The sequence below is a fragment of the Diadema antillarum genome, unplaced genomic scaffold (genome assembly GCF_040938485.1).
Source record: "Diadema antillarum isolate AM-2024a unplaced genomic scaffold, OU_Dant_1.0 seq00000131_RagTag, whole genome shotgun sequence".
Lineage (NCBI taxonomy): Eukaryota > Metazoa > Echinodermata > Echinoidea > Diadematoida > Diadematidae > Diadema > Diadema antillarum.
This window is the reverse complement of record NW_027271209.1, coordinates 310,742-327,198: the sequence shown is the minus strand read 5'-3', so window position 1 is coordinate 327,198 and position 16,457 is coordinate 310,742. Positions and strand designations below refer to the sequence as shown.

Genomic DNA, 16,457 nt, shown 5'->3' with positions numbered 1-16,457 from the left:
TTGGGTTTGGAATAGCTGAAATATCCAAAAACAAGGTAAAACAAAACGATTATAATAAACTGTGGGTCCCACACTTTATTAGGATCACTCTCGTTTGGATATCTCAGCCATTTCAAAACCAATTTTCATCAAATAAACATTGAATCCCTCTTGGAATTCCATGCTCTTTCATATTTTATAAGAGGTTTCTCACTAGATCTCACCAAAAAATGATAGAAACCTGAAGTTAAGTCTCAACAAAAACAATATGATCCCTTAAAATCATGGTCACACGGTCTGAAAGACTGTTGGTACTAATGGTAGTAAGACCTTTGCTGGTGATTCATCTGTAAAGCAGAGTAGGGAATTTGTTGGGAGCTGGTCTGACAGTCTGGATGATATTCTTTGTGTTTCAGATGACGAGAGTCTCCATCCCCACTAATACTTACGTAAGTGTTTCTTGTAATCTCATGTGTAGGGCCTCTGGGAAAAAACAGTGTTTTTAGCCACTGACAGAGCTACATTGTTTGTACCCTATTTAAACAAAATCAACAGATAGATAGATAGATAGATAGATAGATAGATAGATACATACATACATACATACATACATACATACATACATACATAGATTGATAGATAGATACATAGATAGATTGATAGATGGATAGATAGATAGATAGATAGATAAAAAGATATATAGATAGATAGATAGATCGATAAATAAATAAATAGGTAAACTAACAAGCAAATAAACAAATAAACAAACAAACAAATAAAATACAGAGATGAACAAAAAGGTTGTCCAATGACTCACAGATAGGGTATAGTCAGTTTGAAGGGGGCAAGAATGACATGAGATGAGAGAGAAAGAGAGGTGGAGAGTAAAGGAGGAGGTACACGTAGTAGTCTTTACCCCTTCATGAAGTGGCTGGTCCTCCTTGTCAGTGGGAGGTGCTTCCGGAGTCTCCGTTAGCTCAATTTCCTGGGGGTTGGCGGTAGCTGCTGCTTCGGGCTGCACCCCTTCAAACCCTGAAGTGCACATGAGAGAAAAAAAAAGTCTTGTCTTAATAATGAATGCACATCTACACCGTACATACTCAAAAGCTCTAAATTATCCAGGAAATTCAGACAACAGAAATTATGCTTTTTATACAAATTTGTTTTGTACCATATCAAGTACTGTAAAATGAGGAATGTTCGTGTGCATTTTAATTTCACAAATTTAGCGAGCGCCAGAATTCCTGAAATTAAAATGCACGCGAAATTTCTTATGTCTGCACTACACATTGTATATGCATTGAACACGAGGGGCAATTCGCGAAAATTTCTTGCCAAGAAAAAGGCCGTCGGCTCCAATCGCGAAAATTTCGTGCCGCGAATATATCATGTTTCACAGTACAGAAAAACTGTACCAAACTGAAGATGACTGACCAAACATATTCAGTTCTTTATTCCTGCAGATGCATTTACAATATCTCATAATAGCAAAGCTTTATTTCTCATTGCGATGCTCATCTGCCTAACGTTTCCACACACATAACACTTATAGTATACACCAAATTTTACAAAATTTCAATTCATCCTTCTGTTGAAGAGAGATTTCTTATTCAACCATGTCTCTGTCATACTGGCTGCAGTAGATACAATCGATGACACTTGGTCTAGTCACACAATATGCGATCATGCACATCATAATTGTTCCAAATATCATAACCCACAGACTAGTGAGTGAGAAAGAAGGATGAGTATTCTCCATGTTTTTATCTCCTCATGTTAAATTAAGCAGAATTAGTCAAATATTTTGTACCAATGATTGGAATTACACTGGATCATGTGACAGCAAGTCATTGGTATTAGTTTCCTACAGACAGACTTCAGGATGTTCTTCCACAGGAAAACAAATTCACATTAACAAATAGCAAATGAGGGCAGCAGTACATTATGGATTCGAGTATGCAAGTTTGGTACACACTGCGGCATGACGTGCAAATATCAGTTTCGCGAGGGTTTAATTTTCGCAAATTTCGCGAATCCTTGCAATCGCGAATCCTTGCAATGTCAATTTGCAAAAACATCTCGCAAAAATGTCTGTGACCTCCCCATTCGCGAAAATCTCTCTCCCGACTCTACACAAAATAATAGTTTATACAGTACATAGAAATCGCATAGAGTTTGTGCATACTTAATGTATCATATATTCCGCGATTGTTATACAAGTACATGATATATTCAGTGCCGGTACTTCCCAAAGTGAGACTTACAACTGTACATGACAAAGTTTTGTGGGTGACTTTAAGGTCACAATCAAATACTTCAGTGATGGGAAGAAACAACTCTTGTCCCTATCAGGAAAAAAGTTAGTGATTCCCCACCAGGGGGACAATACACAATGCACTGGTTTTACAGATGGCAATAGTTTTGAGAACTTTCATGACTATCCATTGATCTGCAGAATTCCAAAAAAAAAAAAAAAAATCACCTCAAATGTACTAGAGGTACTTTTACAGGAGCTACAGCTGTAGTTGTTGCTGGAAGATGGCTGCCAAAGAAAACATGTTGGCTGACTTTTGCTTTTATGCCAATTTAGCCGCAGGATTCAGTCTTTTGACTTAATACCTTCTTAAGCTCTTAACATCCCCCTCAAATAGCATTTCAGTGGTTCTGGATAGATAATTCTATATGTAACCCTGCCCTCAATAACCATCAAAAGGTGCCAGACGTGGATTACAGTTTTCAAAGGACAGATTCTGAAAGAGCAGACACATAGCTTTATTGATGCCAATAGGCTACCTACCTACAATGTATGTAGATACGAATGGACTTCCCTCACCCATCTAAATAACAGAAAGAAGTCCCCCTCTGGAAAGTGTCCATAAGGTTCTCAAGTTTAGGGTCTATTCACTTGCTTTTTAAATGTCACCTATAGTGAGTGCTCTGTGCAATGAATGGGACAAAGAATAGGTTATCAGTCAGTCCGCAGCGTGAGCGAAAACGCACGTATTTATTCAAGTCGTATGCACGGCTGAGCGGTGCTTGCATACGTAATGAGCAGATACATGGTCATGAATAAATCCGTGTAGAACGAGTATTTCTCGTCAGTTTTCGACACTTTTAGTATTGACTGAAAGAGAAAACATAAGCAAATATGCTCATGATCAAAATAAACGGAAAAGAAGAATAAAGAATATCAAAATCCCTCTCGAAGTTCGGTATTGTATTCAAAAATATTCCTTCACGTTTGACGCCAAAAAATTAACCTGAAATTTTTCATGCCCCTCTAAAATATGGTGAAGACTATGTCCGCTAAGGTATATAGTATCACAATAAGGGTACGTTTTCCCATCTTCATTTCAATACGTGTCAGGAACTAGCAAAATTCAGAGACATGTCTAGCGTCGAGTTTAAAAAGATTATCCTCGCATTCGCACCGGAATTCCGGGTCTGTGATTGGTCGAAATCTGTCGCAAGACGCGGCGTGTCGCATTGCGTAGTATCCATTGGCTGCTGACTCAATGCTGTGAGTTTTAAATGTTAGGTTCCAGATTGTGATCGAATTGTCACTCTCTGTACAAAACTTGAAGTTTACACAGGAACCAATGATGTGTATGTGAGTGTGCACTTACAATGACCCTGAACAATGGACCTGGCTGCCACCTGTCCCGAGCTCTGCTGCAAGGCACATGAATGCTTAATCAATTATTCATGTGGATTGCCCGAGCACTGCTAGTCTGAATTCTTGACACAGGGTGAAATGCATGCACATGAAAGAAGTAAGCACATGTTTCCATGTGCTTGCACACACCACATTTCAGAATGAACAAAGACTAGCTGCGATAGTGGAATTCCTCATGAAACATTCCAATCCTGGCCATTGTCCACGACCATTGTCTGGGTATCAACAACACATTCCACGCGTGTTCATTCACTACCCCACTTCCAGTAAGAAAACATAATTTGCCTTGTTTTCAACAGGAAAATTCACAACCTTAAAAATGGTGCCCCTCTTCGTTTTTTAATTGATCATACTCGCTCAAGTTTCACGATTGTGAAATCGAAGAAATTACGGAGATCTATTTTCAATACCAGTCAGGAACTAGCAAAACATCAAACTATGATCTAAACGCTTCTTGAACATTGGCAAAATAATCGTTTACTTTGATGCTAAAATGGACTACTATATTGACATCAAAAATAGGGAAATTAGGTATCAAATTAATGAGCATAATCAGCTCTATAACTTACCCAACCATCCTGGGTCAAACAATGCACTGTGAAAGCTATGAAAGTTGTTATTGCGACCTCTGCAAAAACTCTCGCAAAGTATCGCGAAATCTCGTCAGTCTCAAGGGCACAAACTGCGTAAACGTGATTCTGAATAAAATTGTCGTTCGTGCCTCATTATCGCACACGCTGCGGACTGACTGTTATGAAACTCCTGATGGAACCGCTATGAAGGGGATAAATTGCTACTATAAAGCTGATATAATTGCATACTCATTAAATTCATAGACTAATACCAACTCAAGTCACTAGAGTTGAAAGTGAAGAGTGGGTAAAGGGCTTTCTGTAATGCAAATGAGTAACAAGGTGAAAGCCTACAATGTACTAACCCATTGAGGACGAGCTGCGAGTATACTCGGGCAGGTGTCTATGGGAAATGTGTGTTGTAGCAAAATATAAAGTCCGTCCTCAATGGGTTAATACGTCAGACTGAAAAAGAGTCATTCAGAAAACCTGCCCCCCCCCCAAAAAAAAAAAAAAAAAGAAAGACAATTTCCCATTCATTTTGATAACAAACTTGAGGACTATGTAGTAGTATTGTTCTTTTAGAAAATACAATAAAATGAAAATTGGCAATATTAGCCATTTCGCTTATTTTGAGTTCTCACACAAAAGTGGTTCACGCATTTGGTGTTGGTTTTGTGATGAACGTTCATATAGGTTCTCCATCATAACAGTCGTCATCTTTGGCACTTTAGTAGAAACTTTTACAAACCCAAATATAAAATATGTAGGCCTAATTCCTTACTGTAATCCCTTATTCTATGCAGACATGTACATTGTCAAAGAAAATTGACTTTCAGCATGTCAGCCTTGAATACAAATTTTAACTCTTCATGGTCCCAGGCCACAGGATAAGAATGGGGTCATACATTCCCTTGCTCCAGAAATGCATCCAAATCAAATTCAGTTAATAATGTGTTTGTTTGGCTCGTTTCAATGGTGTTAAAAAAAAAAGGAAAAAAAAAGTTAAAGGTCCTGTAGAGACACAATTGACTGATCATGTCATTGAGTCATGTAGAGAAAATATTTTGAGGACAGCCTCAAGAAGCTACTGTAAGAGTCTACAAGGCAACACAGCAAGAACATAGTAAGTAGCCGGACAGCCTCAAGAAGCTACTGTAAGAGTCTACAAGGCAACACAGCAAGAACATAGTAAGTAGCCGACCTCCCTGTTTTACCTCAATTCACAACTGGAGAAAACAAAACAACACGAAAGACTTGTTCTCAGATGCAAAACAAATCTGCAGTGTACACTACAGAATAGAGTGCAATACAATGTGCTGACACTACATTGTACCTGTTTGACATATCGATACATCTACTGTGCTGTCACTGTTACAAGTAAACATGGCTGGTAAATGTAAAGTGCATCATACTGCACATCAGCTGAATTGCAGAACAAATATGATTACTCCTCCACTTTATGTACTGGTGCCTACCAGCACACACCAAGTGCCCTGCCCTTCCTTACATACTGTATACATGTACGCATGCACGAACAAAGATATAGTATGCAATCAAATAGAGAATAATTTCCTGCATTCTCTGCCCCATTATAATGTTAATTTGTTGACTTTCCTAAAATTCATTACTTACTCCCCCATGATCATGACATTTAGGCCTACTTTTCGAAAGCTTTTTCTTTAACCTCAAACCACTACCATGATCATCCCAGAACAAAGCAATCAAAATAGTTTAATCTCAATTGGCCCCTTAGTACTATACCTACAGGCATATATGATTGTAATCTTTAGTATTCAATGTGGTTTCCACTTCAAAAGTTAATGTAATTGGCACTATTCAAAAAAAAAATTATCTTATTTATCTATTCAGTTTTACTTTAGACAAGGTAGCCCCTACAGTAAGCAAGTGTTGTTTTTCCTAGCCCCGGCTGGCTATTTGGTCAAGAATTTACAAGATTTCAGGCAGCATATTTGTACAAATAACTATTTTACAGTTCCTCTAAAAGTTTGCCATTCCATCATTCAAACTAGATGTTGTACAAATTGTAGTTCACAGATATTATGTTATCACTGAACCATGTCTTCCTACTTGATATTACATAATGCCTACAGGTTGCATGTTCATACACTATACAGTGTCATTGTAATGATGTGATGCATGCCAGTTTACTGTAAAATGAGGAATGTTCACATGCATTTTAACTTAACAAATGCCAAGATTTGCGAAATTAAAATGCATACAAAATTTCTTGTCTACACTATATGCAGTGAATGCCAGTGGCAATTCATGAAAATTTCATATCGCATCTAATTTTGCAAATATTTCATGCCGTGAATATATCATGTTTTACAGTATCTAATACCATGACTTATCAATTGGGACAGCATGCAGGCTCAGCTGGTTGAGTGCATGCTTCATGATATTGCATCTTACTTGAGCGGAAGATGTCACTCCGCTCTGTGGCAGTATTTATCATACAAACGTCCAGAGTAAAAACTCTATTTTACAAGTTATTCATCGACAATTGATTGATCTCTTGCTTCAAATGCTTACTGCCACAGTCAATGCAGTCATTATCACCTACAACACACACACACACACACACACACACACACACACACACACACACACACACACACACACACACACACACACACACACACACACACACAACTTCAGCACTAGCACCAACAAAAGTATCCTCTAATTCTCCGTTCAATTCGCAGTGGGACTGATCTATTTCCTGCTTATCTTGATTCAATCACTTGTGGTTTTAGTGAAATCTGTATAACAAAATAAATGGCTATTAAATTCATTTCAAATGATAAACAAAATTAGAAAAACATACATTCTTTTATCAATGAAAAAAAAATCAAAACTTGATAAAACCTAGCAAGTAATAGTGCAGTATCTAAGAATTGACAAGGACTTCTATGACAATAAGAGTTCAGATTTACGTACAGTGTAGGGCAAATCTACAAAGGTTTAGCTCTAAAACTAAGCATTTCTACCAACAATACCATAGATGTTTGCAAAAGATAAAGAAAAGAAATTAGGTTACGTAAAGACAACACACAGCTGCCTGATACAGGCTGGGCTACAGAAAACCTTGCCTAACATCCTTCTATACAAGTGTACATACATCCACCAAAGCAAAGAGAAACATGGTATACACACTCTTGGATATATGATTCTTACCCAGCAGAACTGGCTGTGAAATGTCCGTTTGGGATTTGGTGACAGCAAAATACATTCTTGGATGCGTCCAAAGCAAACTACTCTTATCTCCTCATGAATGGTCAATACGGTATATCCAATTCATGAGACCGCTGGAGTCCACACAGCCAGCCACTACCCATGAATTGCCAAGGACTGCTCCCTCAAAATCCTATTCAAAGATGCCCTACGAAACATCAACACAATCACTAGCACTCCCCACAGCTCTACCGTACACTACAGGTGGGTTAGATGCACACTACCACCACAGCTGTCCTACCGAGAGGGGGCGGGGAGGGTGCAACGGTGGCGGTGTCATCGACAGACTCGGAGTAGGACTTGTAGCTCTCGAGAATAGCTTCCTCGTCCTGCTTCTTGGAGCCAAAGCCGAGTCGATTCATCGCGGGCCGAGCGAACAAGCAAACCTCATATATGGAAGGGAATGTTGATTCCGTTGTCTGGCAGTGCAAATCTCAGCGAGGCTTCTATTGGGACTTTGTATCAAGCAGCTTTACACCCATCATTGCAGAGAGGTGTGTTCCTCATGTCCACTAGACCATACCATGATTAGAGCTACATTCAGACCCTTCAATTTACTTACTGCCACCACTACCCACAGAATTACCTTGAATCTTTTCTTTCTCCTTTTTTTCTCTCTTTTCTCTCTACTCAAACCATCCAGTCACAAATGCTCAAATATCTACAGTAGCTACAATCAAACTTGTTGTTATTATTTTCCCCAGTCTATCCAAGTGTTTTTGCTTTCATCCTTGCAGAGGCATTGTTGGCTTAAATCAAATGATTAAACAGTGTTATATCTTGTCAAATCTATTTCAGAAATCTGAAGGGAAGCATATTATGCTCATTGTATTCCAATACATTAGTTTTCTAAAGCATGTAACATATAACAAAACACTTCAACGATCCCCAGCCAGGGTTGGGTCATGTAATGCTTCACTGTTTATTTTGCTGACAACAAACTGGTCAGTGCACATAGTGCAAAGGAAAAGTGATTTCATATAGGAAAGGCAAATATCTAATGATAATCATACTGGGGAAAAGTGCAATGCTATGCAGATCAACCTGGAATCTAAATTGGGTCTTGTACACCTAGGCTAAACAGCAGAAGCAACCCAATCCCATAATATGGTCATCATAACAGACTTTGGACTGGAAGGTAAGGCACAGTAAACACATTTAGCAAACAAAAAACCAAGGGTAAACGATGATACAACACCCCTCCCCCTCACCCCCCCCCCCCAAAAAAAAGTTTATATATAAATTGCTCATCAGACAAACACAACTTGTAAGTATAAGAGTACACATTCCCTTTATTTCCCTTTATTTTAGTCCATTATACAGCTGTGTCTCTACATAACTTTGTTTGATCCTCAGTTGTGCATCTAACAGATAAATTAAAATTAAAACTAATTCATCACTTACATGCTTGTATGCCATTCTTAGAACTATAGGCCCTCCATGGAAAGATTTGATCCTAGTCTGTCACCCTCAATGACTACATTTGTATGATAAACAGATTCTCCACAAAAGGCACTTACACTGTACATGTATAAACTATAATTAACTCAGACTCTAGCCCTTGATCTGGAGGATAATCATTTCTAGAATGCAAGTTTCTTTGCAAACTTTTGTCCTTCAAACATACACGTTGTACCTAATTGTGTTTAAATAACTGGAGTGCTACCAACGAAGAAACTTTTATTCCTCTTAACAAGAATGTATCATGCCCATGGTAAAAACATTTAAATAGCTACATCAATTTCTAAATCTAGAAAAGTTGTTAAAGCTAACAAGAAGCTTATTTTCCAGCAATAGGGTTCCAGTCATAGAAGAAAGAAGGGAAGAAAATTCCCTTTAATAGAAAACCTTAAAATCATAAAATCTTCCCCTAGGGATGACTCTCAAAATGAGTCACTGAAATCTACCTCAGAAATCAAATAATTATGGAAAGAAGTTCAGCAGAGTGCATAAAAGTCTAGAGGCATGAGTATTGTAAAATGGTTTGATCATAGTTGCTCTCTGGAATTTGACACATAGCTATTTAGAGAGGCTTTTTAAAAGAAATTTGAGGTGTGAGTCCCATCTACTGCCATGCTATACAAGTGACTATTAGTATCAAGGAACTATGCACTGCAAATGCCTATTGACTTGTGTAAATTCAAGATATCCTCACCATCACATGGCCATATATCTAATTATGTGAAAAAATTGATCTGAAATAAAGTGCAACAGACACTACATGGCTAAACATTCCTGTCATTTTATTTCTGAATTCTTTGGCTAACTCTATCTAGATTATCCCAAGCTTTTTGACGGCTTATTCTAGGGTGTAAAATAACTCCTTAGGAACAAACAATACACCCTGAATTAAACTTCCTTTTCCGATTCTTGAAACTGAGACATATCCCATTTTTTAATACCACATATACCATGACTTTTTCTTTTCCATTGCACATAAGCTTCTTCATTTATTTCAATGTCCTTTTCACTGTACATGTATCCCTACACTGCTAAGGATATTGCATGTTGTTGTCTGTTTTAGAATGCTGAACAATAAAAATTACAGAACAAAGCAGTCTGCGCCACTACCAATCAAGATCACTGACAAGAGCGTTGATTTCTTCCATTATCACAGCCTCCTTATCTTCATTATTATGGGAGTAATAGAATATGGTCATTCCAGCAGTATCTACAAATAGATCAGACATGAGGTGCCTTTTAATCTGTTGGGAAAATTAATAACTGCAATCACATTCAAGAGAAGTACTACTATTATTCATTCAGAATTAGGAATGCCGAGAGCGTGGGAGTATAATCCTTTGCAAAGGATTAAAAAAAAAAAAAAAAAAAAAACAGCGCTCAACCTGAAAAGCCCTGCAATGCATGAAAATATTTTCCTGTGTACACTGTGTGAATGAAGTACTGTACTGCCAATTGAAAACTAGTATCTTCGGCAAAATTGTGATTTATCTGTATTGGTACTCACACATGGCAACTTTTTCAAAGCTACCATATGACACTAGATCCTGACAGGGTAAATTGTGTATTATTCTCATATTGGTGCAAGAGTGTAATAGTGAATAGTGGGATCTCATTGTGCAACAAGAGCAAAGAGTCTTGTAATGGTCTTAAGAGATAAAATCACAGATTTTAATTCCATCTTCATAAGAGTAATATTAAAAAATTGATCCCTCTTCAACATGAACCATACTTGTAAAGACCTTCACTTAATGATATTCTGTAGATTTTGAAAACTAGAATATGTTTCATCAATATACTTTTAATTCACAATACAATATAAAAAGCTGTTTTACTGAAAATGAAGATTCTAAGATAGCTGCTTTGCATTCAGTGATTTTTTTTTTAATTTTTTTGGTTGATATTTTAATTTTTTGTTGTGTGGGGGGTGATAGATTCAGGACCTTTTTCCCCTTTTAATACATAACAATATAAAGATATCAGATGTTTTGAAGACAAATATTAGCTTTACTAGATTGCTTGAACACAGAAACGCAACACAGAGGAACTACCAATGTTTACAAGCTGCATAGATTGCCGATTGATCTAATCCACAAATGGTCGAATCACGACACAAAGGCTATACCCGGTACCCGTTTAAAAAAAAAAATAAATAAATAAACTGCTCTTTCTTTGCCGGTGAGAATCATTTCTTTGCAATGCTGACACACCTATTACTGTAAAAGCTGATATTTTCGCGCGACTAATTTTTCGCAGTCAACTGGGTAAGAAGAATTTCGCGTGTTTTTCATTCCGCGGAATCAAGACCTCAGCTACTGGATTATATGGCAGGCAAAAATATTCACTTGCTTTTATTTTCGCGATAGCTTCTGGATGCGCGAAATGCGCGAAAATTTCAACACCGCGAAAATTTCCACTTTCACAGTATGCTGTTGATTTTGTTTTTTCAAATACACATTTTCTTGCATACCTAATAATGTTTAAAGTGAATTATTGTTCCTTTGATTCAAAAAGTTACTATTTAATCTACCACCAGCCTGCTCCTTTTCCAGAATAGTACAGCAGTTATTCAAATCAATGACTCTTGCATCAAGTTCTTTTTGTAGCAACTGATTGACATTTGAATTGATGAAGGGGAATTTGTCAATCAGTTGCAACAAAAATGGTAGTTCTTCCCAATGAGAGCAGGTTCTTATGTACACAAAACTTTGCTGCACCTTCCCATCATTTCTGCATTTGTACAATCATCAGATAACCTTGGCGCCAAGTTGCACTGGAGTGGAAACTTGATACAAGGTTGCAGGCATGATGAGTACGATTGGTAGGTATCAAGTGAATAGTACCAACAGGTTGCTGGCGTGATGCGCAATGTTGACTACAGTAGCAAAGGCCTATTTACATGCAAGAGTTATCAGTTTTCAGATTGTGATGCAATAATCTATTTCATTCAGCTCTGTTGATACTGCAAGCGAAACACTTATAAAATCTGCCACCTGCGCTTATATGCCTATTCAAACAATGACTAGAGTGTGATCTTGGGTATTGTCATCCAAGGGTGCGTTTATCAACTCTTTTTCTCTGCAGAAACAGGTTTTCCAAACGGCTTTCAGGGAATTTTTACGAGATGATAAACACAAAGCTGTTTTGAAAGCCTTTTCGGAAAGCCTTTTCGAAAGCCGCAAATTTGTGCTTTCCGAAACAGGTGTCCTAAACCTGTTTCTAGAAGCCTTTTGAAGCAAGATAAACACAAAGCTGTTTTGAAGCGGCTTTGTACTGCAGTTATGAACCATGCACGCCTTATGTGACCTCTTCTCCTCGGGTCGAATTGCACAATGCAGCTGTGCAGTGACAGGCCAGTTATCGTGTTGGTGAAGAGTTGATAAACGCAATTATTTTGGAAGACGTTTCTAAAGGGCTTTGGAAACGGCTTTTGAAAGGCGTTTAAACAGGGTAAAGATGATAAACGCAGCCCAAAACATAGTACCGAAAGATGCATCATGAGATTCTGAAGGAAAAAAAAGATCGATATCTATTTTTTTCTTCTTCTTCCAGGATATTCATACACAATCCATGAATTAATGGTGGGGTTTTGATTTTGCATTTGTTTTTGTTGTTTTTTCTTTCTTTTTGTATGTTAACACAAGAATTGGGGTATCAGCTCCACATCACATTGCAAAGAATACATAAGTGAAAGTTTAAAGAAAATCAGACAATTCGTTCAAAAGTTACACATTTTTGAAGTTTCAATGCCACCATTGGATGAAAAAACTACTACAACTTGATGTCACATGCATAGAATGGTATTGAAAAGGAAAATATATGCAAAATTCAACATATTTTCTCTTTTCTCATACAATAAAAGAGCACTTGTCTCACCTCTTTCAGAAGGCAGGGGGAATACCATTACCCTTTAAACATGAATTGAGGGTATGTGGACCTTTTTAAAACAATGAAATCATTTAGAATTCTCTTTGCAATATCCTTCTACACATATGACATCATACACTCTAGTAGTCTTATTATCCAGCATGACTGTGTAGAAACTTTAAAAATGCCTTATTTGCCTCAAACTTTCACTAATGTGTCCTGCAGCAAATATTGGTGCCTTCTCTCAATCCATATGGATATGAAGGTAGACTTGTCCTTTAATCCAAAGAAAATCCTTCAATTTGCATAAATTTCATCTTACACAGTGGAATTACCACATGTTCACATCCATCTAGGAGCAAAAGTTTTCTATGACTTAGCCAAGTTTCGACTAACCTTTTGTCAAGGGCCTCTTGCTGTAATGGGCGAGCAGAGCGAGCCCAACCGAGTGCAACAGCACGAGGGCCTTTTGAGATCTGCTTCACACATTATTATTCATGACACGTGAACCCTACTGAATGTTCATATTAACTGGTTCCGGTCGACCAGTGGAATGGCGCGCTCCCCACATCCTCAGCCTTGGTGTTGTCGTGCCTGCATCACAGACTGCCTGTGGAGATCTGTGGCGTGCATTCGCTGTATTCAAATCAGGTTCGAGCAGACAGGCACGCTGATAGGACGACTTTAAAGGGGAAGGCTAGTAACTGATCAGTGGGAATCAGTGGAAATGCAGGGAGATGATTGTTCCAATCCTTATGGGATTCATTCAAGAGTTCATTGTATATCTATTGTTGTGTGAAAATGATTTGCTTCAGAACGGTCTCATATTCAAGTAATGTGCAGATTAATGCTCCGTCACTGACCAGGGACGCTAACCTGGAAGCATTAAACTGCACATTACTTGAATATGAGACCATTCTGAATCAAATCATTTTCACACAACAATAGATATACAATGAACTCTTGAATGAATCCCATAAGGATTGGAACAATCATCTCCCAGCATTTCCACTGATTCCCACTGATCAGTTACTAGCCTTCCCCTTTAACAAAAGTCGGTAATTCAAAGGGCCAACAAAAGGATGAGAAGCAGATCTCAAAACGCCCTCACACAACCCCACTCAGCAGGGCTCTCTCCACCATATATGGCAAGAGGGCCTTGACAAAAGGCTAAGTTTCGAATTGTGCAAGGTTGACTTAGGTGAGGCTGACTGTACTACACAACAGGTAGGGGAAAGTTTTTCTGACTTTCTGATCTCCCTGATACTTTGTGTCACCCGCTCCCAGAAACACAGAAGTTTCATTCACTGACCTGACTGATGTCCCTTGGGATACACCTTGAGCCAAGACTTGCCTTGATGGAATTTCAAAATTGGCTCTGTATCCGTCATTTTGTCTCGAAGAAAACAATCCCGCTTAGCTCCAAAACAACCCGCTATTACAGCGCTATGAGTCAGCCAGAGACTGCATCAAAACAGCTGCTTGCATGCACAACTCCTGACTTCTGGCCAAAGAATTGTTCACACAGAAGCGCGCATTTCAGGAGGATGTAAACACAGCCATCCAAAAAGATGAGATGGCACACAAAACACAAGGGGCAACCTTGAGGAAAACGTTACATACAGTCCAATCTTCACAAACTGCTATGATACATTTAATATGTACAGTAAAAGATAAACCCCCTAACTGCCCACACCTAGTCTATGGCACAGTAAATGAGTTGATAGGTACATATAATCTGCACCACTCCAGTGGACACTCATTCAAACCTAATGGCATCTGCAGGTAGGTCTGCCAGCCAAGCCAAGTCACCCGACATTAAGATCCCGTTATGACATAGTGCATTGTACCATGTATCACAAAAGTCGTCTAAGCCAAACATTTAAGTAGATTCGATTACTGCATTGACAACTCGCAGGTACCTGCATCAACAAAACCTAGAAACATGTGACTGTCTGCTTTGCATGGCCGAGTGACATTTCCTTTATTCCGCTTAACTTTCCATGAAGTGTCACTGTGTGTAGCAAATGATGTGATATTTGGTACTGAAAATTTACCATTTTGTTGAATCATTTTTTTTTTGGGGGGGGGGGGGGTGGGGCAATATCTTGGGTTACCAGAAAATGTGTGAAAATAACAGCACTTTATGTCAGAATATTTTGTTGTGTCAGTGATCTACACACAACAATAAATAAATGCTACATCAAATAAATGACATAATTTTTCTTTTTTTTCACTCCCGAGTCTCTCTTTGATCACAGTACTAATCACTATAACACTAATGCCCTGCCGCTAAAGTGGCGGCAAAATTGGTGCGTAATAAAATTTTAGAAAAATAGAGATGGGTACAATTTCATATTCACTCAATAATTCATAACTGGGATGAATTGGAAATGGGCTCATTATCACTGATTGCTAAAATTTCACTGCCATGACAATTCACAATGTACATCTTAAGAACAAGAGATGGCGCTACACAATGCCATAATCCAGGGTATGACAGTACCCTGGATAATTATAGTGTACCAAATCAAGTGTCTGCTAAGTGATACAGTGTGGTTGTTAAATTATAGACCTATTCAGGTTCATTGAGGGCAGCAGACAATTTGTGGCACTGGGCGCAGCCATGAGCTCATTTCGAGGTGTCTTAGCCGACCCCCCCTCCTCTCCCCCACCCCCCGGGCAACATGTTTATCGCGCACTAAGCAAGCATTCGCGCACTCAGTACGAGACGCCTATTGGCTAAAACGACCATGCATCAGTTTTTCATTCCGCACACGGAAGGGGGTGGGGGGGGGGGGGTTGGCTAAGACACCGCATTAATGGCGCTGCCCATGCCAAAAATACACATAGCGCGTAACAGAATCGGTCTATAGAACTGCCTGTTTGTTGCATGATATGGCTGGAAATTCATGGCATCTTATGTTTATAAAATACAGTAACATCTTCCAAGTGATGAAGGCCAAAATAATAAGGTCAACTGTGTATCAATGCTGTTGAATGGCACTAGCCACTTGAAAGCTTGAAGCTTTTTGAAGCTTGTTTCTGTATGTTATGAGCATAACACATGTATAGTATGAAATAATAACACAAACTTATCTTTTTTAAACCTTATTTTGGTCACTGACTATAACATTATTTCCGTTGCAAAATCATTAAAGCCTCTGAATTTATAACTGATCTTTTGGCAAATAATTGGTAACATTATGTTGGTAGATTAAGATGATGGCTCTAGTCTCAATATGGCATAGTTCTGTAAAGGTTCCTATGGGTTTGGGGAGAGATCAAATGAATATAATTAGTTCCGTTTGCTCTTTCTCAAAGATGAAATATATGCCATTAAAAAAAACATTTTTTTATGATAACAAGATGATAATTTCTGTCTCAGAATGCCATAAAACTTGGTAATTATTCCAATTTACATAAAATCATCTTCCATTGATTTCTAACAATTTCATTCTACCCTCTTATACTTGCTCTTGTTGAACAGATAAGCATGACTTGATTTGGAAAGAGAATGAACTTATTCACAGGCATACACTTTCCTACCTGTACACATGTAGTACCTATGAACTCTAACCCACTATCCCTATACAATTTATCTAACTATGTAAAACAAAACTGTCGTAAATGAAGATCTCAGA

General features: G+C 38.2%; 1 protein-coding gene across 17 annotated transcripts in view; it reads right to left on the bottom strand.

Moving 5' to 3' along the window:
- LOC139727452 (anoctamin-4-like) overlaps positions 1-16,457 on the bottom strand; it is a 127,451-nt gene that overhangs the window by 77,969 nt on the left and 33,025 nt on the right. For 16 of the 17 annotated variants that reach the window (XM_071638408.1, XM_071638409.1, XM_071638410.1 and 13 more), the window contains exon 2: positions 896-1,011. In XM_071638408.1, the coding sequence (XP_071494509.1) occupies positions 896-1,011 (116 nt within the window). Of the gene's footprint in view, positions 1-895; positions 1,012-7,428; positions 7,640-16,457 lie in introns of those variants that run through there. The other variant, XM_071638413.1, reaches the window with a different exon arrangement.